This window comes from Cataglyphis hispanica, chromosome 17 (assembly GCF_021464435.1).
Source record: "Cataglyphis hispanica isolate Lineage 1 chromosome 17, ULB_Chis1_1.0, whole genome shotgun sequence".
In the NCBI taxonomy this organism is placed as follows: domain Eukaryota; kingdom Metazoa; phylum Arthropoda; class Insecta; order Hymenoptera; family Formicidae; genus Cataglyphis; species Cataglyphis hispanica.
Window position 1 is genome coordinate 762,090 of NC_065970.1, and position 25,150 is coordinate 787,239.

General features: G+C 32.7%; 4 protein-coding genes across 6 annotated transcripts in view; 2 read left to right on the forward strand and 2 right to left on the reverse strand.

Annotated features, from left to right (window-relative positions):
* LOC126856089 (peptide transporter family 1) lies at nt 1–12,313 on the forward strand. Of its 2 annotated transcripts, XM_050604282.1 has the most exons (11): nt 1–142; nt 340–658; nt 2,938–2,978; nt 7,834–7,912; nt 8,388–8,616; nt 8,902–9,170; nt 9,254–9,336; nt 9,735–10,151; nt 10,245–10,488; nt 10,556–11,166; nt 11,571–12,313. In XM_050604282.1, the coding sequence occupies exons 2-11, from the start codon at nt 607–609 to the stop codon at nt 11,745–11,747; spliced, it is 2,202 nt and encodes a 733-aa protein (XP_050460239.1). In that variant the 5' UTR covers nt 1–142; nt 340–606; the 3' UTR covers nt 11,748–12,313. The 2 variants fall into 2 exon arrangements, with proteins under 2 accessions (XP_050460239.1, XP_050460240.1); XM_050604283.1 differs by lacking the exons at nt 1–142; nt 340–658; nt 2,938–2,978 and adding an exon at nt 3,046–4,993.
* LOC126856082 (uncharacterized) lies at nt 11,537–18,641 on the reverse strand. 2 transcript variants are annotated; one of them, XR_007688327.1, is made up of 7 exons: nt 18,505–18,641; nt 18,022–18,410; nt 17,126–17,230; nt 16,370–16,843; nt 14,027–16,102; nt 13,733–13,901; nt 11,537–11,693 (listed from the first exon to the last, which is right to left on the reverse strand). XR_007688327.1 is itself a non-coding variant. In XM_050604265.1 (6 exons), the coding sequence occupies exons 1-6, from the start codon at nt 18,545–18,547 to the stop codon at nt 13,818–13,820; spliced, it is 3,171 nt and encodes a 1,056-aa protein (XP_050460222.1). In that variant the 5' UTR covers nt 18,548–18,641; the 3' UTR covers nt 12,556–13,817. The 2 variants fall into 2 exon arrangements, 1 of the variants encoding a protein (XP_050460222.1); XM_050604265.1 differs by lacking the exon at nt 11,537–11,693 and having other exon boundaries at nt 12,556–13,901.
* Nucleotides 18,477–25,150, forward strand: part of LOC126856102 (methyltransferase-like protein 17, mitochondrial) — a 15,429-nt gene continuing 8,755 nt past the window's right edge. The window contains exon 1 of the mRNA XM_050604308.1: nt 18,477–18,617. The gene's annotated coding sequence lies outside the window, so the exon portion shown is untranslated. The remainder of the gene's footprint in view (nt 18,618–25,150) is intronic.
* LOC126856101 (uncharacterized) overlaps nt 18,827–25,150 on the reverse strand; it is a 7,393-nt gene continuing 1,069 nt past the window's right edge. Inside the window, exons 2-7 of the mRNA XM_050604305.1 lie at nt 23,321–23,986; nt 22,381–22,605; nt 22,235–22,301; nt 21,995–22,156; nt 21,742–21,847; nt 18,827–21,619 (exon numbers count right to left, since the gene is read on the reverse strand). Of these exons, the coding sequence (XP_050460262.1) occupies nt 21,521–21,619; nt 21,742–21,847; nt 21,995–22,156; nt 22,235–22,301; nt 22,381–22,605; nt 23,321–23,986 (1,325 nt within the window). The 3' untranslated portion in view covers nt 18,827–21,520. The remainder of the gene's footprint in view (nt 21,620–21,741; nt 21,848–21,994; nt 22,157–22,234; nt 22,302–22,380; nt 22,606–23,320; nt 23,987–25,150) is intronic.

Sequence of the window (25,150 nt, forward strand, 5' to 3'; positions counted from 1 at the left end):
TAATCGTTGGACATGTTTTTCTTATACGCCACTTTCCTGTGCTCGTCGTGGAGCAAGACGACGTTGTTCCTCGTAAAAAAAAGGATACGATCTGCTGCAACCTGATTTCGAGTTCTTCCGTATATAAACGATGGATAAGAGGGTGAATATACTTGATCGAGACAAGAACGAAGCTGCAAAAAAATATTATCTTATTTTATATCATCGATATGATAAATGAAAACAATTTTCTTTTATTACGTGCTTTTATTACGATTATTGATCTTGGTTGATAAAAGTTGAATTTATAAATTTTATATTTTTGATTATTATGTAATATAATATATAAAACTTTTGCAGCAAATTGATGCGGAAAAATTATACGATGATTCACATGGAAAATCCAAATCGCCAACGACATTTTCTTCGCACTAGTACGCGGAATCTCGAGATTTTCAAGCATAATATCGCGATAAACTCGCGTCTCAGTAATCCGATTTGTTCAGGCCTGCAGGTTTTGATAGATAAGATGAAAAGGAAAGATATAGTCTACACAGTCGGTATTACGAAAAGACGGATCAGTCATTGTCGCGAGAGTAAGCTGGACAGAACAGAGAATCGGTGAAGATGAACACTTTGGATGTAACGAAGAGAAAGAATTCCGAAAATGAGATTCAAGGTATCTAATTATTTTAAAAAAGAAAGAAAAAATAGTCAAATTTTTGCCCTTTGATCTCTATTGAATAAAAAAATAAGATAAACTAGCTATTTTTTACATAAAAAGAAAGATAAAAACGTGGAAAGAAGATGAGAAAGAGAAGATCGTTTCTTAATGTTTAGAAAAATTGTTCGATCACTGTCCATTGTAAATGTTTGGTTTCTCTCACATCGATCGGATACATGTGATCCACGCTATTGTGGAAACGAGGACACGCTTTCCTTCGATAAATTTCTGTAATCATATTATTGTGCTTTCGATAATAAAAATAAACATCTTTTTGTAAATCAAACATTTTTCCAGTTGCTAATTGTAATTGATCGTTTTTTTGTTTAAATTATAATTCGATTACAACAATCAATCAATTTCAATGATAGAAACACATGTGTATATCAAATTGTCAATTAAATAATTGCATTCTTAATAAATATATAGATGAAAGTTAAAGAAATAAGATCGAATGAACGCTAACAAAATGTAAAAGTAATATAATATTAATAAACGTTTCATTCATGTCTGTAGAAATACAAGCTAATTAATTAATTCGATCAAATGTTTATTTAGATTATCGAAGTACGAATTTCTTATCTCTCGTAAGTAGGAAACTGATTAACCAATCATTTAAATAATTTATGAACTCACGAACGTACACGAGCAATAACAAAATTGCTCTTAAGAAATATAAACATAATTATCTCGCAAATTCAACAAGTACAATTTCATTATTTATTGTTAGGATAAAAAGGAAAAGTGATTAAGAAGATATCCTTTGATTGTAATCGTAATTGTTTCAACAGCGAATTAGTTTATTAATCATGTAAATCAAACGATAAAACTTATAGAGATGTAGCAATTTTATTAAAATAATAATTTAGAGCTCCGTGAAAATCTCTTAATCGAGTACAATACACAATTTTCTTATCTCTTTCCCAAGAATGTCGAGTATTGCATCCGTCGCTGATATGGTCAGCAGTAAATAATTGGGAAGTATTGCGATACTACTATCTTTTTGTCAGTTTGAAATAATGACATTAATCTTGGAATCGTGGTAATTAATACAGAAAGTGCGATAAGAAATTGTTGAGTAACGGAACGAAGTCAAAAGATGATGCGAACACATTGTGTTCGCATTATTGTTCGCGTGCTATCTGATTAAAAATCCTATGTTACAATCGCAGAAACTATCTTAAAAAAAAAAAATAAAATAAACGATAACGTAGTTTTGCGAACGGCAGATCCCCCGACATAAATTGATAAAATTTTTATTTGGCGATTTAATCGGAATTCGCATAATGATCCTTTTAATGGGCGCGTTTGGATCATGACCTAATTTAAACAGCCGCACACAAATTCGCCGTTACTGTTATGAATATTGATGATCGGCTCAAATGATCACCGATCGCTGTATCTACTCTCGACTGGATCCACGACTCCCGCGATTCTCTTGCATAATCATTATCATTCAGATACTCACATAAATTTTCACAGATTGAATATTCGCGATTGAGTTATAATTTATTTTATTGCTTTATAATATACAAGGTGTTGACGAAAGAACTTGAGGATTTGGAGTACTTAGATAATATTCGATAAATTTTTTTTGTGTAATATTTCAATTCTCTATCTCTATTCTTATACGTTCTTTATCTCTCTTCATTTTATTTGCACAACAAAGTAACGTTATTAAATTTTCAAAAGATCTTAAAAAGATCTAATAAAAATACATTAATTAATTAATTTTGTTAGATATAAAAAATTGTTTCGATCTCTGTGACAGAATTAATTTTTTGATTTATATTTATTAGATATTTTATATATAATTAGATTAAACGGGCTATTGAGATAATGGTTCAAATTGATCTCTTGAATAAATGAACGGATTACCCAATCTTGTATTAAGCATTAATTATCGTATAGACAAATTTAAAACTCATTAAATCCGGTTTATACCGGTATTCAAAATTGCGCATACAAATCTATCATATATGATGAATTAAATTGTTCAGATAAATTCCTACTGAGCGACCGTCAATGTAATGTGTGTCTGCTTTCAAAATTAGGACAACATTCTTCATTTTGTTTCATTTTTTTAGACAATTTCTTGATGGCAAAAGCGATTTTTATAGTTTAGCATATTTTATCAATTTTGATTTTTATATTGTTTTTTTATGGCCTGTCTCAATAATTTGATAGAAGAATCAATTGTTTTATCCTTAATATTGATATTTTATGTGTTTCAGATCATCCAGACAACCAGATCAATGTCGAGGAACAAGAAAAGGTGAGATTTAAACTTATTTAATTCGTAAATATTGATGAAATTGGTTTAATGATTTACGTCAAAATATATTTGTACAATATATAATAGAGAGCGATAAGATTGTGGACAGATAAATAGGAATATCAACGTTCATTATATCGTGCGTACGTAATCTTGTCAGATAATTTTATCCATTTCCAAAGTGATGAGCCTTGGTAAAAATATGCGTTGCAGCATATTACTTTCGCTTTACAGCGATTAAACGTTATTTCGAAGATCGAAAAGTTATCATTATTACTGCGCATTTAAGCGCGTTGCATAATCCATTGCAGTAAGGAGCAAACATTTTCGTATGGAACGATCGTTAAAGAAATTCACCAAGAAGAAAGAAAAAACTAAAAATATGAGAATCACCATGATCTTTTGTCGGCAAAACCGCGTGGTCTTCACACTTCGTAATTTCGAAATCGTCGAAGAAACATTTTGCATCTGTTTTACGACGGATTCCGCAACGCAGGCGACGTTCCAGTTCCAGAGTAAATGCGCAAAAAAAGAACGACGTATAATACATATTATATTTTAGCAGAAGCGTCGTAAATTTTCAAAAGCATTTCTCAATGTTTAATAAATTTTCCTTGACAAAAAAGTACGCGCGATTAAAAAGATTACGAAAATTAAACTCGATTAGCATTCTTTTTTAATTGTCGCAGTGGAAATAAGTTTAGATAAACAGAAATTTCGATTTTTGCGCATATAATAATATCTATCTCTCGCGATAACTCTCGTTGTAAACAAAAGATACAATCGTAATAACAATTCGATTGCAATCAACTAACGTAATGATTTCATACAAAATTGTTCTATACAATAGATAAGTTGCAAATAATACATAGATAAAAGAGATAACACATATATGCGATTATCTTACCGGAAAAAGAATCTGAACAAACGGAATCGATAAACATCCGCATTTCCTCTGAACTATAATTATTCAACGTATACTGATAATTATGTATAAAAAATGTGTGTTTCTGCTATTACATCATCAACAAGATTAGCAATTCACATAAGAATTGCAATTCTATTATTAGTCGAAGATAACGTTTACTTTGACATGGATAGATTTATTTCGTTGCACTGGCTCTATTCCATCACTTCTTTTCTCTCTTTTTAATCAATAATATTGCTCCCTTTAATCTCTTGAAAGAGAGAGCAAGAGAAGGAGAGAATCGAGAATATCAGTTATTGCAAACTAAGATATATTTACATTTAATTTATTCGTCTCAACACACTCGGCGATGATAATCTTGTCAATCGCGAAATCGTAATATCTCGACCTCAGACATGAAAAAGAGAACTGTCACGTTCTCCAAGCACTCGAGTTACCTGGAGAACGATCGTTTGGTCGCACTTTCACATCGTTCCAAATACTAGCACACTCCACGATGTAGTGTATATCGTCAATATCGTCATACCGTCGAGCGTTTTTTATATCGACTTCGAGACACACACTCGTATATGCGATGGAGTATTGCCTACCTCTACTCTCTGTTAGCGAACTTAGTCTTCGCTGGCCGTTGTCAGTCTCGATGTATAAGCGCGTACGAGCGGAGTCATCAAACGACGACGAGCGCTCGTTTGCTGTCATTCTCCGATCTCGTCGTCGGTCCCCAATAAGCGAAAAAATTATTGATACAATGTTATTAAAATAATATATAATATCTGGTATAGAACATTTTTATAATATTCGAGGATATTCGCATATATCTTATCGAGTAATATTTCTAAAAATACGCGAGGACGTGCAAAGAATACATAAAATCAACATTTTGAAATGTTTGACCTAGCAATAAGTATTTTTTGCTTACTGGGAATGTAAAGCATCCACTTGTGCACTTGGTGAGATATTGAGACTAAACGGTTCCCATTAGATAAAACAATCACTCGATTTTCGTGCTAGTGAATCGATATTGATTTCTATAGTTGTATCTTGATCTCAACTCAACATGGTCCTCAATAAGATGCACGTGCAACAGGTAAAATTTATCATCATATGTTATCATACTTATCGCGACCAGTCGCTCTATAACTTTCGATACTTGCAATTGCTCGTTGGGTAACTTTAATAATAGCTCAATCCATCATAGTGTTAGAATAGAAACTAGTTTTGCTATACCAAAAGAACACTTTGAAACTTTGTAAAATAAAAATTAAGAAAATAATGACTTCTCGTTTATGCATTTTTATTTAAAAAATATAACGTAAGACTAATTAATAATAGCGTGATATAATTTTCTAATTTTCGAGGTCTCGATTTTTTAGTAGAAATTAAATCGAATTGAACCCATGATATATTCATTGATATTTTCATTCATATCTTCGTACACTTAAATTTATCTGGATGGATAATATATGTTAATAATTTATGTATACAAGGTGTTGCATATTACTTTTTAACGATTTTAGTCAATTTTTTCTTAACAAAATGAATATGAAAACATCAATAATTTTTAAATTATAAATGATGGAAAAAAAGCATTTTTTACAAACTAAACTTCGGAAATCAATTATGAAATCACATTTTTCAGTTTATTTAGACAGTTTGTTTTAATAAAATTTAAAGTTTAATTATAAAGATATATATAATGCTAAAGATTAGAAAGACACAGATTGAATGACGATCTTTTCAAAATATTTGCAAAGAAAAAAACGTTGACTTTAAATTTATTAAAGAATCATTGTTATATCATTAATTAAGAAATAATGCGATAGTGCGACGCCCTATATATTTTTGTTTCTGTATATTTTTTACACTTGAGAGACCAATATATATTACGATTTAAATGCGACTTAAATCATCCCAACAGCTGAGTAGCTTTGAAGGATGAATCAGTTTTTAAATTGAGCACTGTGGTTCACTGACTCAATTCCATTCACCTCGACACATTCGACTAATTCTCTTAATTGCGGTCGATCATTATACTTTCTCTAAGCCAGAAGTCTTTCTTCAAGTTTCGCAATCCATTCGTGCGATAACTCGAGACAAATCGATTTCCATTTAAACAATTATAATGAGAAAATTAGTAATTATTGCCATACTATATCATATATTTGGATCCTTGGATCGTTCTGAAATTGTCAGATGAAAGATAAACATATAGATATTGCAGATAAAGAATATATCTGTAATCGATCGAACAATTCAAGCACTTTAATCGTTGAAGAAGAACGCCTTTTTACTCCTGTAAAAATCCTATATATCCCAATTATTTTTAACGATCCGTGAATGTATCGCCCCATTTAGGAAAATTTAGTTGTGCAAATAATTAAAATTCCAGTATAATTATCGTATATAGGGTGTCTTAAAAATCGTATGACTCTTTAATCTCACAAATTCTTGGAGCGATATTAAAATTATAATTTTTTTTTAAATTACATCAAATTTTAAACCAAAATAGATTAGAAGAATACATTTAAGATATAATAATATTATACATTATATAAGCAATCCATTTATTTATTCATATTTATTTTATTTTTATAAAATATTAATGCATTTCTTCGAAAGTGATTCTAATATTCATTATTAACGATGTTTTTCTGTTTTTTTTTTTTGTTTTTTTTTTTTTTTATCGACATTTAAACATCTGCTTAATGCAAGATTTTTCTCAAATCTAAATAATAATGTTAATGTTATTGTTTGCGTAAAATTTTAATTAAAAATTTAATTACTAAAGTTTTGTCGTGCAAATCTTTATGTGTTAACTGTCATTTAAGGCATAAAAATATATACAACACTTTGCATCGATCGATGTCGCAATACAATTTGCAATCAAATTTTATAACGATACTTGCATGCACTATCATGATCCATCAGAACATATTGTTATCATTGATATGAATTTGATATCATTGATTGAAATGAATTAAATGAATGAAAATTAATGAAAATTTGAAATGAAATTGAGAGAATTCGTGCTTATTATATAATTTTATTCATTCTATAATGATTTCTCTTCATGCAACTAAGTTTTTTTTTGGAATAAAAACATACCTTGAATTTGCTGTATCAAGGTTCTTTGTGTAATCCACGAATGATCTTACTTTAAGAAATCTGATATTAAAAATATCATAAATGCATTCTTAAATTAATTTTGCATGAATTTATGAAGAATATGAAAAATATATTCTTATTCTACAATATATCTCATAAATTTCTCTCTTTCCCTTCTTCCCTTGTTTAAATCTTTCTACTGCTGCACATATTTTTCTCATTTTTAAATTTTATTTTTTTCTAAAGCAAGTAAATATCAAAAAGTATATTTTTCTTAATTAAAAGGTATCGTACATATTTTGTTATTTAAAACAGCATGTTCATTTTATTATCGCGTCTTAAGTCTGTATCCTGAATTGTTAAATTCATGTCGCTTGGCATACTGATAGTCCAGCCGTCCTTCGCATTTTACGCTAGAAAATACTGGAAAATGAATGTGCCTATGCCGTAACAATGGTGTTAATCGGGTCAATGTAATAACGTTAGAATCGTCTAATGGAAAATGAACATTGTTGGACAATTCAAGATGAGAGAGATAACTCATAATTAGAATATAATTTATGTTTGATGAATTGAAAAAGTGAATTTTACTTTAATATAAAAAAATTTTTAATTTAAAAATATGAAGCTATTAAAAAATATATTAATTTAAAGAATTAATTACCGAGCTATTTAACTCAAATCTATGTGTGGCAAAGAATTATTATTTTAAAAACTGTAAAAAAAAATATTAGCAAATAATCACATTAAAAATCATTACATCACATTAAATATCTTATTGAAGCGAAAGAGAATTGAATTATCTTTTTTAAAACTTTTCAGAAGTTAAAGTACCCCAAATCAGTATTTTTCATTGTCACCAATGAATTTTGCGAGAGATTCTCTTTCTATGGAATGCGTAGTAAGTATATAAATAATTACTATCAATTCAACATATAAGTATTAACTAACGCCTATTACATTCTGTGCGATCTATATAATTTCAAAATGGTACTGTGATAATTAGAACAATTGTTTCTAATTATATTTCTACGACTAAAGTAGAGAAACTAAAGTAATTTTCAATTGGAAATATCACATAGAAAATTTCCACTTTATTATATTTATGTAAGACGTATATATATATATATATATATATATATATATATATATATATACCTATATTTTTTTCTAAATACGTCTTACATAATATAATAAAGTGGAAATTTTCTATGTGATATTTTCAATTGAAAATTACTTTAGTTTCCCTTTAGTATCTAATGCAATTAAAATAGAATTATTGTATATTTAAATGTATATATTACATTTAAGTGTATTTTTATAATTTTATTATAAATGTCGCTTTATTGGACTGCAGATACGTAATTATTTTTCAGCCATCTTAGCGTTGTACTTGAGTGACATGCTAAAGTACAGCGAAGATACAGCCACAATGATCTATCATGTTTTCATCTGTTTCGTCTATTTTTTCCCGCTACTGGGTGCAATTGTATCTGATTCCTGGCTCGGCAAGTATCGCACCATTTTTTATGTGAGCATTATTTACGCGATTGGACAGCTGCTTTTATCTGCAAGTGCAACACCTCCTTTCGGACTACCTGCAAGGTCAGTATCAGAATATATCTAAAACGCAACTCTAAAATTAAACATATACGCATTAAAATTATTACGCGTTTTATAAATAATTTTTTACAATTTTACACTTTTTATATTTTTTTTTTCTTTATCTTAAACATATTTCAACGTTATTAAAAAAAAACTTTCCTGTATTTAAATATTAAATAGAGCATAAATTTACATATTGTTCAAATGCTATTTGATTTGAAAATTGATTTTCTATAAATTCTGTCGATGAAGAAAAAATATAGAATCTCAACTTTCATTTTCCAGGGAATTGTCTATGATAGGCTTACTTTTGATTGCGCTTGGCACAGGCGGGATAAAACCTTGCGTGTCAGCTTTCGGAGGTGATCAGTTCATCTTGCCTCAACAGGAACGATATTTGGCAATGTTCTTTTCCCTTTTCTACTTTTCCATTAACACGGGTTCTCTGATCTCTACTTTGCTTACTCCAGTCCTACGCGACACAGAATGCTTCGAGGACGAATGCTTCTCTCTGGCATTTCTGGTACCGGCTATTTTAATGATTATATCGATTGGTAAGGAATGAAATACATTTTATTTCACTATTAAGAAAATATTGCTAGAGAATAGAATTTTATTAATCAAGTCTTATTTTCAGTAATATTCGTCTCGGGAAAAAGAATGTATAAAATAGTGCAACCTATGGGTAATCTTATTCTCAAGGTTTCCAAGTGCATTTGCGTAAGTTTTCGCATCATCTCAAAGAATTTTTCGCGATTAAACATCCAAAAATTCACAATAAGAATTATATCCATAATCTGCCATAAAAAAAAGAAAAATATTATTCTTGAAACACACATGGTTTAATCGAATGCATAATAGTAGTGTACATAGAAGAGTGGGACAAATTTCTAAATGTAATAATTTTTTACAGCTCTTAGAATTTATGAATCATTGTGATTTTATGAATCTTTTCAATCATTTGTATCTATTCAATCTATTCTTATATTTCTAGAAATATTTTTATATTACAAAAATAGAAATTAATTTTTTCTAAACTTTTATTTTTTTATTCAAATTTTTTTTTTTAATTCAAATCGGAGATCTTTTAAAATATTTTTTTTGTTCCAAAAAATTAGAACGCAATCTTTAATAAAGTAAAGAAGAAAGGAAGGAAATGCGATCACTGGCTCGATCATGCCGAGGATAAGTACGAAAAGAATCTAATCGAAGATATTAAGGCCGCATTGCGGGTTCTGAAACTGTTCATACCGTTGCCAATATTCTGGGCGCTCTACGATCAGCAGGGCTCTCAATGGACGTTTCAAGCAACGCGGATGGACGGTCAGATAGGCAGCTTTGTATTGCTACCTGATCAACTGCAAGCCCTCAATCCGTTACTGATCATCATCTTCATACCCATCTTTGAAACCTGCATCTATCCGGTTTTCGCCAAGGTACACGTAATCAACACGCCCTTGAAAAAACTCGTTGTCGGCGGATTCTTGGCCAGTGTGGCCTTTATCGCGGCCGGTCTTGTCGAATTAGAACTCGAGGTATTGAAGAAACAATTTTTTCCCCGTATCATGCAATAATACAATCGATTTTTATATTATAAAATAAAATTTGTTTTCTATATTTTATTCCAGAAAACTTATCCAATATTACCGTCAGAAGGACTCGCTCAAATCCGAATTTTTAATACAATGAATTGTCCCGTATCTCTACGATACGTAACGAATAGGAATACAGAACAGAAAGCTGAAATAAAGCCACTGAATATGTGGTCGGATTTAAAAGTAGAAGCGAAAGGCTCGGTTACATTATCCTACACAGCGAATTTCACAACATGCAGAAATAAAGGCTACACTGAGTTGGATAATGAAGTACCAGGTAAAAAAATCAGGAATTGTATAGATACTACAATCTTACCGCCTACATTAGTAGTAATCTCTTTCAGGAGAAATTGTGGCCAAAGAAGCTACCGCGTTGTCTTGGGTCATAACACCCAAAGGACTGAAAGATTACTACAAAGATGATGTGGATAAACCGGATAAGGGTAAACCGGCAGTTCGCGGTCTCATATATTTAGCGCCCGAAATGAACCGCAATTCCAGCCTGAGATTTGTCTATAGCGAATCGAACGAGACGGCATTGTTAATAACAGTCAATAGCTCGGTTTTCGCGCCTTCGAAGCTGAAACAATTCGAGAAACCAGACACGTACGATGTCTATCTGGATAATTATTTGCTGAAGACGAAGGTGTCCTTTAAACTCGGCGGAGCATACACCGTAGTGGGTAGTTATATATCGGTCAAAGAAGGTAGTAACATTACCGGTGAAATAATCACGGTCACACAGCCCAATTCGCTTCACATGGTCTACATGTTGCCGCAATACATCATCATCACGATGGCCGAGGTGATGTTCTCTATAACGGGTCTGCAATTCGCCTTCACTCAGGCGCCGGAGAGTATGAAATCTCTATTACAAGCAGGTTGGTTGTTGAGCGTGGCTTTCGGTAATCTTATCGTGGTCATCATAAAAGGTTCGCGTCCTTTCCAGCGGCAGGTAAGCAGTTCACATCCAATTATGCAATTGATATGCGCAATTTTCCAGTATTCTTTGTTGAGTCCATGTTGTCTACAATTCTCACGATATCAGTTTAAAAATTTTTAATTTTTAATTTTAATTTGATTATATTTGTTTTGTTGAGATCAACGTATTCATTTCACAAAATAAATTTCACGATTTTTGTTCCGTTCTTATACGGAATTTTTTTATTAAAAAGTGTAATAGATTTTATGTTTTTCTATTATTCGCGTATGTGGCATCCGATATATTACTTAAATTCTTACCTAAATTATTTTTGCAACTGATTATATTGAAGAAAAATTGACGAATTAATCAGAAGACATCGTCAGGTAAATCGCAGATTGAATTTTGGGAAATCTTTATATTTATTTATTCCGCAGGTCTACGAGATTTTCTTGTATGCCGGTCTGATGGCGGTGATTATAGCGATATTTGCCGTGATGACCATATTCTACAAGTACGTGGAAATGCCACAAGAGGAAGTCAGTGAAGAGGCCATATCTCTAGAAGAAAAAAAGGGTAATGTTAATCCGACCTACAAAGAGGACGAGAAATGATGATAAGAGCGGGACGATTGAGCGAGAAATCATAATTTTCATATGTTCTCTTGTTCGAACGAAGGAAGAAGCACAACAGCTCTGTCAAAAATATTCGAAATTCTGTTTTTATCAAATATCTGAACACATCATCCTCGAGTGCGACAAAATGTGTGAATTTTTCATAAAGTTATTTCTTTTTACAATAGAAATTTCATTAAAAAAAATTTATATAGATTTGAGAGATACACATTGCATTGAATTCATGAGTAATGTGTTTAAACCGTATAAAAAGATGATAGGGTATCATCTTTTATTTTGGGATAGTATTTAAAATTTCAAAGATTTTATGATTAAAAAATTTTATGAGTTTTCACATACATGTCCTCTTGCAATATTAAAATAAAATTAACAAAAACTGTATAATAATAACTAAGAATAATGTAATTGATACTTGTATAAATCGTGCAGCAATAATTATAAGATTAGGAATTGTTAGAGATTGAAAAATTAATTATTTAACTTATATGTATATTGTGCGTGAATGTTATTAGAAATTTAATAAATGAACGAGAGTGCTATCGTAATTTTGTAAATATGATGATATGATTAATATTTATATAACCAGAGATTTTTGTCCGATGTTATCAATTTTAAGCGAAAGATGTATATACATGTTTTTTCATGAGAAGGAAGCGATAATGAAATTAATGACGATTGAACGATGATTATTTAAATTGAACAAGACACAAAAGTAGAAAATTGGATACATTCAAAAATTATCAAAGCAATTCAGATTGCAAAATCATTAGAGAACTGTAAGTCTCGATGTGTTTGTATCTATAACATTTATTTCTACAAATCCGGCTAAGTTTTCACAAGCTCTAGCAAAACAACAATGTGTCATATGATTCGATAATCTCGAGAGTGCAATAAGTCGCGTAAATATTCAGTGTCGATGGATTCTTATCATCAAAACGCATATGCTGCGGAGAAATAATAATCTTGATTGATTTTTTGGATCGAAAAGACTGTCAGCAGGCAACAATTTTCCCGCTAAACCCCAATATGCAGGGTAATGTCTTTATCAAAGATTGAATCGCAATTATCCCTGCATTCGCAAAATCATCCGCATAGGCCAACAATGACAATTCAGCCCTAATATATATTCCGCCCTTTCATTTCAAGATTGATACCAATATATAATTTCGGACATCAAATGCAATAAATATTCTTATATTTATTCACGAGTAAATAAAATTTTGATCACCAGATCACTTTTTCGTATACTTTTATCATTAAAAATTAAATTTTTAGAAATTGTACCATTTTTCATTCTGTCGAAAGAAGTACACAAACAGAAGTGAAATCCGCCTCGTCAATTTGCCTCTAATATGCAACACGGAAGAATTTTCCTTAAAAATCCATCTTTATTTCTTACCGACTCAAAATTATCTTTTCTTTTCTCATCGCTTTCGTCATTTTATTTTTATTTAACATGTAAACCGTTCTTTAATTCTAAAAACAACTACGATCAATTTTGACATTTTATGCTATAGCGTAAACCATTACTGATGAATACTATCACATATACAGTGATACTTAATTTCACGCAATAAATTGAAACATGATTATCCATAAAGAACACTTTGTTTTTGGGATGTTTTTTTGGGAGATTCTTATTCATCGCATGCAATTAAGAATTACTCGTATATATACACAGAATGTGTTTCAACATTCCTTGCCGTTTCTTCTATAGAAATTCTCGTTCTACTGATTCAGTTACGGTTGAAATTTCTTTTTTCGTTAATTATGAAACATTCCGTACATTCGATATTTCTCGGTAAATTATTTATCGATGTACGAAATTCAATTTTATTCACCGCATAAACTACGAAATCCTTGAGTATGATATAAACGACTAAAGCGCCGTTCCATATACATATACCGTGCTTCAAGTACCTGAAGAAAACACGCACTCGCGAATTGCGATCTGCGTTACTTACCCATTGCCTAACAGTGAATTTATTTAGCAATCTTGTATAGCGCTTAGTCTATTAACTCTAACAAAGGCTCGTGATTAGAAATTCGTTAGTAGAACGGCAGATGGCCGACGGGGAAGGGTTTTTTGTTCTCGCATTTTACTCCGCCGCGGCGTTTAAGAGGATCCTCCTTCTAAAATAAAGAAAATCATTTTGGTGATTGTTTCGCAACAATTTCACAAAAGCATCATTGTTCTACGTTTTTTGCATGTGTTATGCATATTTTCAAAAACTTTGCAACTTTACTCTCGTTCTCACCGTATGTGCACGTAGCTTGTCGAACATTTCACGAGCAGTGTCGTAAGCGAACGAGCCGACTTGCGCGGCTGCGCTGACCAGCGTCTCCGGCAGGATGTGAACAGAATCGGCGGTGTTCAGCAGTGCTTGTTCACTACCAGATGTCTTTCTCGATCCTATATTGGAGCATGATCTGTCCGAGGATCTACTCGCCCGATAAGACTGACATGAAGCACCGAAAGAAGAATCTCGCGAACAGGAACAATTGTTGTTCGGTGTGCATGAGTATTCTGGATAATTGTTTGAACATTTGTGGCGATATTTTTCGTTTGTTCTAATTTCTTTTGTCCAACCACCGTCCACGCGTACATCGTGGTTGTTTTTCGGAGTCGCCGTCGCCGTTGTTGTCGTTTCTCGTACATCCTTGGTTGTCGTTATTACCGGCTCATTATACATACTTCTGACTTGAGTGTGAACATATATATCAGTAGTGTCGTCGGTGACCGACGTAGTATGCGAGTGGAAGCTTTGTGTAAAGTCACCAGAGTCGGTTTGTGACTGACAGCTACATTGTGACTGCGTCTTTGAATCGCAGTGAGTTTGAACAGTTAGATAACTTGCGTGTGAATTTCTCACGTCATCATACGAACTGTTTGCATTATCTCGAGAGCTTTTTCGCTCATTCGACTGATGCTCCGCGCACGATGACTTTGAAGAATGTGCCTCGTCCTCATCCTCCGTCAAAAGATCTTTATCCTCTGCAAAAAAATAAGTAACATCGGGTTGTTTTTTCAAGTTGACATTGACACATTCGTCGGGATTCGTCATCTGATGTTCGCCATTAAAGATCTTGCCATGGACGTCCATCACATAAATGGGATCGCTCGAATTTGTTTTCATAAATTGTAGTTCAAGCTTTTCTTCATTTGCCGAGAAATGATCTTCGTTTAAGTGTATGGAGCTCGGCGGCGAAGGCGGTTCAGAAAGTAGTTCGAAGCTGGGCGAATCTCGATTGCTATCGTGGTGCTGTTGTTCGATGGCGGATTCTTCAAAAGGTATAAATAAGGTATAATCATCATTTAAAGCAGGTATCTGGATGATTTCGAAAGCGTCGTCAACTTCTTCCTTTTCCTTTTCTTCCTTCTTTTCTTGATTGTACGACCAGGAACTAGGCAAGTTGTACGGTACATCCTTCTCGGTATCGCAGATGTCTCTATTAAGGAAATCCTCATTCAACATTTGATGTCCTGTGACAGAGCAATTCATACGAAGCTCCTTTTCTACCAGTTTATACATCTCTAAATAAACTCTGTCGTTGGACAGTTTCGAATCCATTTGCAGAGGCAGGTTCTTCTGAGAAATCAGATCCTCTCGCGTGTTGTTCTGAACGGATTGCTCTTTTTCTCTTCCGCTGTTGCCGCTCACGTCAACGATTGTTTGAGTGATTTGCTGATGTTGCCTTTTCTTTTTTTCCTTCTCGGCATTCGCACGAATCGCGTCGTCGATAAGTCTCTTTTGCAACAATCGCGTGCAATTTTCCAGAATTTTCGAATATCGCGACGATTCGTTCACTGTCACGGTTGAAATGTTATCACTCGATTGCTCCTTATTCTGAGATTTTATCGTTTTTTGATTCTTCTCATTCAAATACGAATCGAAAGTATTTTGGGAAAGTCGTGTCGAAGAAGGAAAATGCGAAAGAAATTGGTTTCGTAAAGGATCTTTGGACGAGACAGGTGTAAGAGAATCCACAGGAATTTTGTCCAACAATTCTGTCACTTCTTTCACTACTTCGTTGGTAATTGTGGATATTACATCTTTCTTCATCTGTATATTTTTCATGGTGTTGTTTTGCGATTCGTCCACGCATTCGATCGACACATCACTCAACTGTTGCTTGTTCTGAGATTTTATCTTCTTTTGGTTGTCCTCGTTTGAATCCGAAGAGCATTGAGGATATCGTGCGAAAGAAGAAGACTGATTTCCAGACTGATTCTTAAGCGACGAAAACATAAGAGAATCCAAGCGTTCGGTCAGCGCCTTTGTTACGTTTTCCACCACTTCATTAGTAATTGTGGACACCATGTCTTTCTTCATCTACGGATCGATAAGATCAACTCGTTTTGCGGGTACATGTCTTTCATTTTGATTATATTTTATTTAAAGCTATGCTATAATTTTTTATATAAATGTTTTTATCCAAATGTTAATATTAATATCATAATGCAGGGAACAAGTGAATAATAAAAATAATAAAAATAATCATTTTATATAAATAAATAAAAAGCGAGTTGGACAAAATTTTCGCTGATTATAAAATACTGCTGATATAAAAATACACAAATGGAAATTAGCAGCGCTTACCGATTCCATGTATTTTGTAAACCACAAAGGAGGCAAAGCATCCGAACAGTGCTGTAACAAAGGCTTCAATTCCCCTTGAACATCCAGGTCCTTCGATTCCGTCTGTTCGTCCGTTCGAACTTTTGTCTCGTTTGATTCGTTACATTGTTTTGCATCTAATCTCTTTTGATTCAACAATTTATAGTTTATATGCCTTTGTTCGTCGTGTTCAAGATCCATTTTTCTCTTTGAGTAAATGGTGTCTTTGGAGAGTGTATGGGATTCATAGAAAAAAAGCGGTATCCAAGGGTCAGGAAAAATAAAAATATCATTCCATGAATTCCCCTTCCATGTCGGATTGACATCGACATTCCCTAATTGTTCTTTGTCTAAACGGTTCTCGTGCATATAAGAAAATGTTTCATCGTTTGACAAGTTAAAAGATCCCACAATCAATGGAATTGCGTTATTCATCTTGAAAGCATTTTTTGCGAGCTAAAACGAAAGATTTTCAATGATTCTAAATAGCTTGCGTCAATCCTTCTCCAATCTTCAAATTCGGATTGAAACACGCGATACAAATTGTCTCGCACAAAAATCAATATAAAAATACTTCAATATAAAAATATAATTATATATCCAAGATAAAAAAATCCTACGCAATATTAAATAGAAAAAAAAAATAAGAGAAGTAAAACTCGAAAACAATTCTATTATTCTACTTAATAATCGGCTTAATGATTGTAATCTTATATCTTGTATATATAAAATGTGTACCTTCAATGCCTCATGAAACTCACATTCCGAATCGATCGGAACATTGTCTCCGTCATCGTCGATGTAGAAAATGCGTCTATTTTCTGGCACTCCAAATAACTTCCTCTACAATAAACACGAAAGTGTTATTCTATATTTAATTCACAGAGGATGCTCCGAAAAAATGTGAAAATTGATAATAAATTCATTAAAATAAATTCGTTAAATCAATATTTTTCAATTCGCGAATGTTATTTGCATCGTTTTCACGACGCAAATAATAAAGCTTTGCAAATTTATGAGATATAAATTAATGCGAAAAACAGAGAAAGAGAAAGATATCAATGTAAACGAGAGAATAAGTGAATAAATACAATTTAAAAAATATCACTGCTCTTGCATGCGCTCGCGTATACTTATTGTATGTATAAATTGCTATTTAAATAATCATTCGCGTCATATAAAATGACTTGTCATTCTCTTATATTATCATGCATTGCATTGAAATGTTGGTACTATATATAAATATAAAATAGATACTAAATATATATTTAATATAGGGGAAGAGGAGGTTGATATCTCCTACACAAAGTTTTACACAATATTAATTATTACATCTTTCGCTTTGTAAGCGCAAAATTGAAAATGTTTTAATTCCAGTGAGTATGAACAACAATTTTCTTTTAAACACGACAAAATGTAGAGGTTTTCATCTCGAATTATCGTTATATCCGCAAATCGATATATTTTCGCATCGAGAGATATGTATTCATACAAATATTACGATTGACACCGTGAAATGATACTAACCAGGTGGAAAGATGCGATTTTTCGAGATGTTGCCTTAAAATAATTCGCGCTAAATACAGAGAGAGAGAGAGAGAGAGAGAGAGAGAGAGAGAGAGAACGCGACTCACCAGATTTGTCCGCAGCAACTTCAAGTCCAAGTTAAGCAGAGTCGAAAAGAAAATATTCTTGCCAGATTTGTTATCTGCTGTTTCCTTTACGTAAAAACAATAAAACTCCGATTCGTGCATCTTTGTCGGCATCGTCGGTATCGGCCACATCGTTGGCAATGTCCTTGTCAATCGTCGATGACAATGTTCCATCACGCGTCTTCGTGAGCCCGGGAGCGCAAGATGGTGCCGCTCCGACTCCGAATCAGCTGGTCGGGGCCTCGGGATTTCTTTGACTCGCAACACTAGCGCGCGACGTTTCTCGCTCGTCCTCTTCTTCCTCGAGCTATGTTCTTCTCGGAACGCGATGACGCATCGGTGATCGTTTGCGATGTGCGGCACGAGGTTTCCTTCAATGAACACTGTTATGTTACGGCACGAGCAACGGCATAATAATTGCGCTAGACTGAAAGCTATGCTATGCTCGCGCTGCACTATATATACCTGATGCAGTGGCGTGGTGTTTTTGTGTAGAAACGAAACACATGAACTATGCGTACGATCATGCGCAAACGGGACACGTGGTATTCCGCTCCGCCACTTCAAATCTTCGATCCGTATGTATACACATTATTTCGTTGTTCGCTCTTAATTCCACGCGATGACATATATATATATATATATATATATATATATATATGTATGTATATATGTATATATATATGTATGTATATATATATATATATGTATATGTATATATATGTATATATATATATATATATATATATGTGTGTGTGTGTGTGTGTGTATGTGTGTGAAGAGGAGATACTTTATAAAATAAATAATTTATTTTAATAAAATAATAATACATTATATCTATATAATTTATATGTATATATGTATATATTTCTTTCTCTTTACATTCTCTAAGATTTCTTTTTTGATTTAGTAGAAGTGAAAAAATAATAGTAAGAATATTTTGTATAATTCGCTTAATCACAATTTAAGTAGACGGATATTGCAAGGGAAAGACACTGTAATTTTAATGCGATATAATAGAATTAAATTTAATTCAATCGACAGATAATTTCCTATTCCGGGATGTGGACACACAATATGCACAATCATGTACTACAAATCGCTATATACCAATAGTCTATTTGTACACAGATTGTCCTTTCATAGTATTCTGTTTTTTTGTTTTTTTTTTTTCTTTTTTTACGCGGCTTATAGATAATGTATATTTGTATAATAATATATAATGTCGTTAGTGTCAGTAGAGAAGACTAGAAACATAGATTCATGCTTTTAACGTATCATCACACTCATTGGCTAAGAGGTACATTAATCACTTATAATGATATATATTGATAGAGAAAAAGGAAGAGCTTTTTATATCGCGAGATCTTATGTATCATTATGCTCTCCAGCATAACGGCGAATAAAGATAGATCTTGTAACAGCAATAACGCAAAACAATGCTACATACTCGCTCCTATTCGCTTTGCATTAAATATATAGACATTTGATATTTACTAAAATAAATAGTAACTCTGCACATTTTCGACTTAGAAGATTAGTAGCAGATTTATAAATTCTCTTTAAATAGCTAACAATGACGCGATTATCATAGAAAAATAAAATATATTGTCTTTTTAAGCCAACAAATATTATATGTGTATGTGAATGTGTTGTGTGTATCTATTGGTAACTGTTGAAAAAACAGTTTCCTTGCAATAAGCATATTTGTGAGATTATTGTTCATAAAGAAATACTGCATCTCGAAAGGTGTAAAAGTGGAAAACATACAACTCAATTTGTATGTTTGCACAGCTCATGCTATATTGACTTTCTTATATCACATAAAGCAGAAGATAACTTGGGATACAATTACTAGAGATAAGGATAAAAATAAAATAAACACAATTAAAAAACATTAATCTTATAAACAATTTGCTTTAACTCAGATAAAACTATTTAGTATCACCATTTAAAACACATTGTCAACAATTCCGTACTTAAATATAATAAAAAAATATAATAAAAATATAATAAAATATAATAATAAAATATAAATATAATAAAAAAAGAGCATAAACTCAAATATTTTAATTTTTTTCGAAAGATCGATTAGATCGAAATATATATTTTTTTATGATAAATATATCTTGATAAAATATTATCACGCAAAATAGTTTGCGAGAAACTCGTTAACTTTGTGTCTTATGAATATATATATCTAGAATTAATAACACATTAATAAAGTTGAAGCCCCTTCATAACTTTCTGACTTCTTGACATTTGTAATGTGTAACTTCTTGACATTTTGTTGCTATTTTTCGAAAGAAGATATTTCCACATTTCAATAAAAATCATCCGATCGTGTTCTATCTATGTATATTAAAACAAATATACTTTGTGAAATGTCATTTAATATGATATTAATGTATGTATATTCTAAAAAAATGTATATGAAAGTATATGTGTGTGTTTCAAATTTTTCTGAGATTTATAATCAATTATATAATTTTGTACAATATTACCGTATAACTTTCCATATATATATATTTCGGTTACAAAACAAATTCGAATAGCGTTTCAAATTAAAGCAGTTATTGGTTTCTTCTTTCTTTACTTTTAAAGGAGTATATAAATATCTCAAAGAATAGATTTTGGTATACCATTGCGGCGTGCAACACACGTATTTAATAGACGTATTCTGTCAAACATCCACCAAAATGACTATCGGATAACCGAACTGCGCAGCGGCGGATAACGAGTCATAGAAAAATAATACGATAACCGTACGGTAATTATGTTCCTGCTATGAAAGTACAAACTATAGTACGTCACAACATTAGAAAATAGTTGGGTGTCCTCGAACAAACGAGCGATTTTACACGTTGATTAATTCGTCGTCTTTCTTTTCAAAAATTTCGTTACCTTAACTCATAAGTGCAGTCGACAATTTAATGTTTTGATGCTAGAAGAATCAACGTATCGCGTTTCGCGCAGGAAGAAAATGGTGCAAACTGTTTTTTTATATAATGTTTGTGGAATTTTATCAGCTAAAACTGTATCTTTCGGAAAAAATTAATAATTTTTAGGATTAAATTTCTTTAGAAAAGCATCGACGTTTCGTAAAATTAAATCGATCGAAAGGCCACAAACAACAGATGCTAACAAAAATCCATTCACATAAAATCGCTGATGCATACTTATCGACTTGTATGTTTACCGTGCTCTGATTTTCCATATCAATGTAGACGCTCATAAGAGTTGTCTTATTTCCGGAACGAAGAGTAAAACATCAATCATTCTAAATATCGATTTCCCCTCCCCTTTCTGTAAAACACTGCCTTTCGCGTCGTATATAAATATTAAAGTTGTGTATACACTCAAATATAATAGATAAACATTTCCGATATGGTACGTTAACAGTGAGCTAAGCACCAGGGAAGATTTCTTCGAATTACGCGCGCACATGGTTGATTCTCTCTCCTTCTCTACTTTACTGAAACTATATGTGGTCCTCTTCTTTGTTGTTGCTTTGCGCCGCCGGCGTTGCCGGGGTAGGATCGTCGTGGAACATCGGATTTTTCACCTCCATCTCGCCCGTCTTTAACACAGAAATCATTGAAAACCGCTGTTAGAATTAATATTTGTAATCTGAGATTTTGGAAACGAATGTTTGGTATTGGTTTTGAGTTCAAAAAAATGTAGTTTATGAAAAATACTCACAGAAGCAAGTCCCGGACACTCATAAACGGTGTAGTCACCTTCCTCGTTTTCCTCGTCACTCTCTGCTTCTGAGAGAGAACCCGGATCCCTCGTTGCAGAAGTGCGACTGCAACAAACAGTGTTTCCCCTTTATATATATATAAAACATTTTTTTTTTATTTAAATATTTTCCATTCTCTCTCTCTCTCCCTCCCTCCCTTTCTCTCCCCTCCCCCCCTCTCTCTCTCTCTTTATATAGAGATAGTGAATTCACTTTTCCATGGCGATAATTTGTTGCTTCTGATGTTGGAAATGGTACATCTGAGCAGACTGAGCGAGCCTCTGGTCACCGGAAGGCGACACATCCTTGTTCGGTCCTGTTACGCCATAAGCAGGATACTCTATGTCCGCTGCAGCTTTCGCACCACGTTGTAGTCTAAAAAATAAAATAAAATGCTGCGAAAAGAAGCAAAACGAGCGTGACAAAAAAACCAATTATTGTAACCAGCATTACCTGCACCATGTTAAACTGATCAATACCAAAGCGAACATCGCTGCTGCGCTGCAACCGGCGACTATGGCTAAAAAAAAGAAACATCAATCGTGTCGATCGATCCATTCTCTTGCAATCGCCATATTTCACATTTTCTCTCCGCTTACCGATGAAATAGATATCATTATTTAAGTCGTGATTTATGGGCACTATCAATGGATGAAATTCAGATCCGTCAGATCCGTCCGGTTTCGACGCGCCAAGTACGACCAATTCCTTCGGTGTCTTCTGGTTGATGTTTCGCATGTTGTCTTCGTGTTTTATCAATATTGACTCCTTATTCGCCGCTTCTTTCTCTTGCCAATTCGTTCCTGATACGTCTTGCCGATTGTCTACAAGTTACATAAATTCCAGAATTTTTAATTACATTCATAAAGATTGTCTTTGAAAAAGAAGCAAAAGATAATAACTCTCTCTATATTCTTATCAATAGGTCAATATGTTTATAAAAAAAGAAGAGTTTATAAAAAGGAAAAGTTTATAAAAAGGAGTTAAAAATAAATGACTAGATATTATCGAGACTTGTATAGACTTAAGTTGATGTAATTTGACCCTTTCAAGACTCTAGGGCAATGCTTCTCAAACTGGTCTCCTTAGACTAAGGTCAAGAAGAATCTACGTGATAAAAATTAATTGCAAATTAAAAGATAACTAATATGTAATAGAAAAAAATTCGATAATAATTCGCATCTTTTTTAAGGAAAAAAACTTAATAGAAATGCACAAAAGAATAATAATATATATCAAAGCCATTTTTTATTGATTATATTCCATATGTAAACTCTGCATAAGAGAAATTCAATAAGATTTATTTTCCTTTATTTATATTACTAGAATATTAGATATTAGAATATTATATTTTTAAATTATAAGGTATCAAAAACTTGTAGTTCAATTTTGGAAAGAGATGATGCATGGATAATAGGTAGGAAATCCGCAATAACTTTTGTGTTCTTTGCAGGATTTCATGCGTAAAAATAGATTGAGAAGTATTGCTCTTTAGGACAAGAATAATTAATAAGAGGCTCAATCAGTGCGAATGTTTACCCGACGAGAATGGTGCGTCGTAGTATCTGAGATCGTTTGGTGCCACCGCAAAAGGATGGTTCTCCTCGAGATTCGGGTTGTCAAAACTATACGTAAATTCCGGCTCAATTGCCTCTGCCGCCGGCGATGCCGGTCGTGTTGTTTCTCTCCCACCCTCATGATGTAAGAAGATGCCCGCGGGATTGTGATTTATATACTTGTGGAAAGTATTTACGACAGGTTTCTCCATCGTTCCCCCTCTATCCACATCGAAGGTTCGCCCATATTCAAGATCCTTGGAGAAATAATCATTGTTCGTCTCGTCCGGCTGTTTCCCCTCGGGATAATCCGAATACTTGTTATCCAGATTATCGAAAAATTCCGAATCCTGACTCGTGATCTGATTGACATTCGAATCTTGATTTTTGAATGAATGATATTGACGTTCCAACCACGCTTTCAATTTTTGATTCAGGCTGTCCTCGGCGGCCTTTCTATTGGCTAGGAACTCGACGATTCTGCGTTCGTCCTCATGGTTCAGCTGCTGAAAATTGCTGTGTTTCTTGTACATAGGCGACAGGAATGTGGCCAGATGCGAGCGATGAAGACGCTGCTGAAGACGGTGCGCTTCCAGATAACGGGCCAAGCGTTTCAGCGCGATGTCCTTCGACGTTTCCGGGAGCGCATCTGCGTAATGTCAATTTGAGGAAATGAGAACCGCATTCTCATTTCCGCGCTTTTACTAATCAATAACGTCAATATCAAACGTCAACGCCAATTACCAGCTTTATTCTAATGGCTAATTTCTAATATGAAACTTGTATTTGACAACGAGGAAGTAAAAGTAATAGTTACATATAGCATTAAGTACATCATGAGAATGAAAATTGAAAGCACTCGAGTTTATATGTATTTAATCTTTAAAATGCAATGTCAGTCTATGGCTCATCGCTATATATATCGTTTATTTCCATTACTATTAAAATAATTATTTCCCTTTGTCGAAAAATTATTTTATCTTTTCAATTGTATCATATTTTTTTGTTTATTACGTTTTTCAAAAGACATTATTCTCTTTAAATAATAAAAAAAATTGTGTTACATAAATATTCCATGATGCGGTCTTCCTTTAGCACTCGACTTATGATGTAAGAATATATAGAAAATTATTTCTTCTCAAATAACGGAGACAGTTTTCTGCACAATGAGATATTGATTTGCGAAACTGCAATTGATAGTGGAATTTGCTTATGTCATAATCGCATTATTTTTCCGTTTTATCCAATTAATGTTGCAAACTGAAACATTATGAATTAAACTGGAATTGTATCGAGTTTGAATTGTTATCATCGAGCTTCCTGTCGTTTTCCTCAGCACGTAGAAACGGGTTTCCTGTGGTTAAGATATAACACGCATTCCGATAACACCGACTGGAAAAATTAGCGTCTTAAAACTTCTTCGTAAAATTCTATGTCAAAATCATTACACTAATCACTCATCACAAGGCAAGCTTTGAATCAAATTCTCTAATCACACAAAATCCCGCAATTTACCTTTGATCTTCAATAAGTCTTAATTATGTGATACGCTTCGAGATATGAGATATCTCAAAGCAAAGATGATGTTGCTGCGGATTATCTTCTCATCATAATCATAAATCATATATATAACAAGATATAAAGTCCTTTTATTATATAATACAAATAATATATAATTAGTTTTTACATCATTTTAAAATAAATAAAATTTCTCTTTTCTTTTTTTTGTTTCTTTAAATTTTTATTTAAAAAGAATGAATTCTTTAATATAAGCGTATTGAACTTTTGTGTTTCAGATAAAATTTTCGACTCT

Coding starts and splice junctions, on each gene's coding strand:
- LOC126856089 (XM_050604282.1), top strand. CDS start 607: ATGAACACTTTGGATGTAACGAAGAGAAAGAATTCCGAAAATGAGATT. Junction 2,979..7,833: donor ATGTCGAGGAACAAGAAAAG/GTGAGATTTAAA, acceptor AAAACTTTTCAG/AAGTTAAAGTACCCCAAATC. Junction 10,152..10,244: donor TTGTCGAATTAGAACTCGAG/GTATTGAAGAAA, acceptor ATTTTATTCCAG/AAAACTTATCCAATATTACC.
- LOC126856082 (XM_050604265.1), bottom strand. CDS start 18,547: ATGTGTTTCGTTTCTACACAAAAACACCACGCCACTGCATCAG. Junction 18,411..18,504: donor ACACCACGCCACTGCATCAG/GTATATATAGTG, acceptor TGTTCATTGAAG/GAAACCTCGTGCCGCACATC. Junction 16,103..16,369: donor TTACAAAATACATGGAATCG/GTAAGCGCTGCT, acceptor ATCGATCCGTAG/ATGAAGAAAGACATGGTGTC.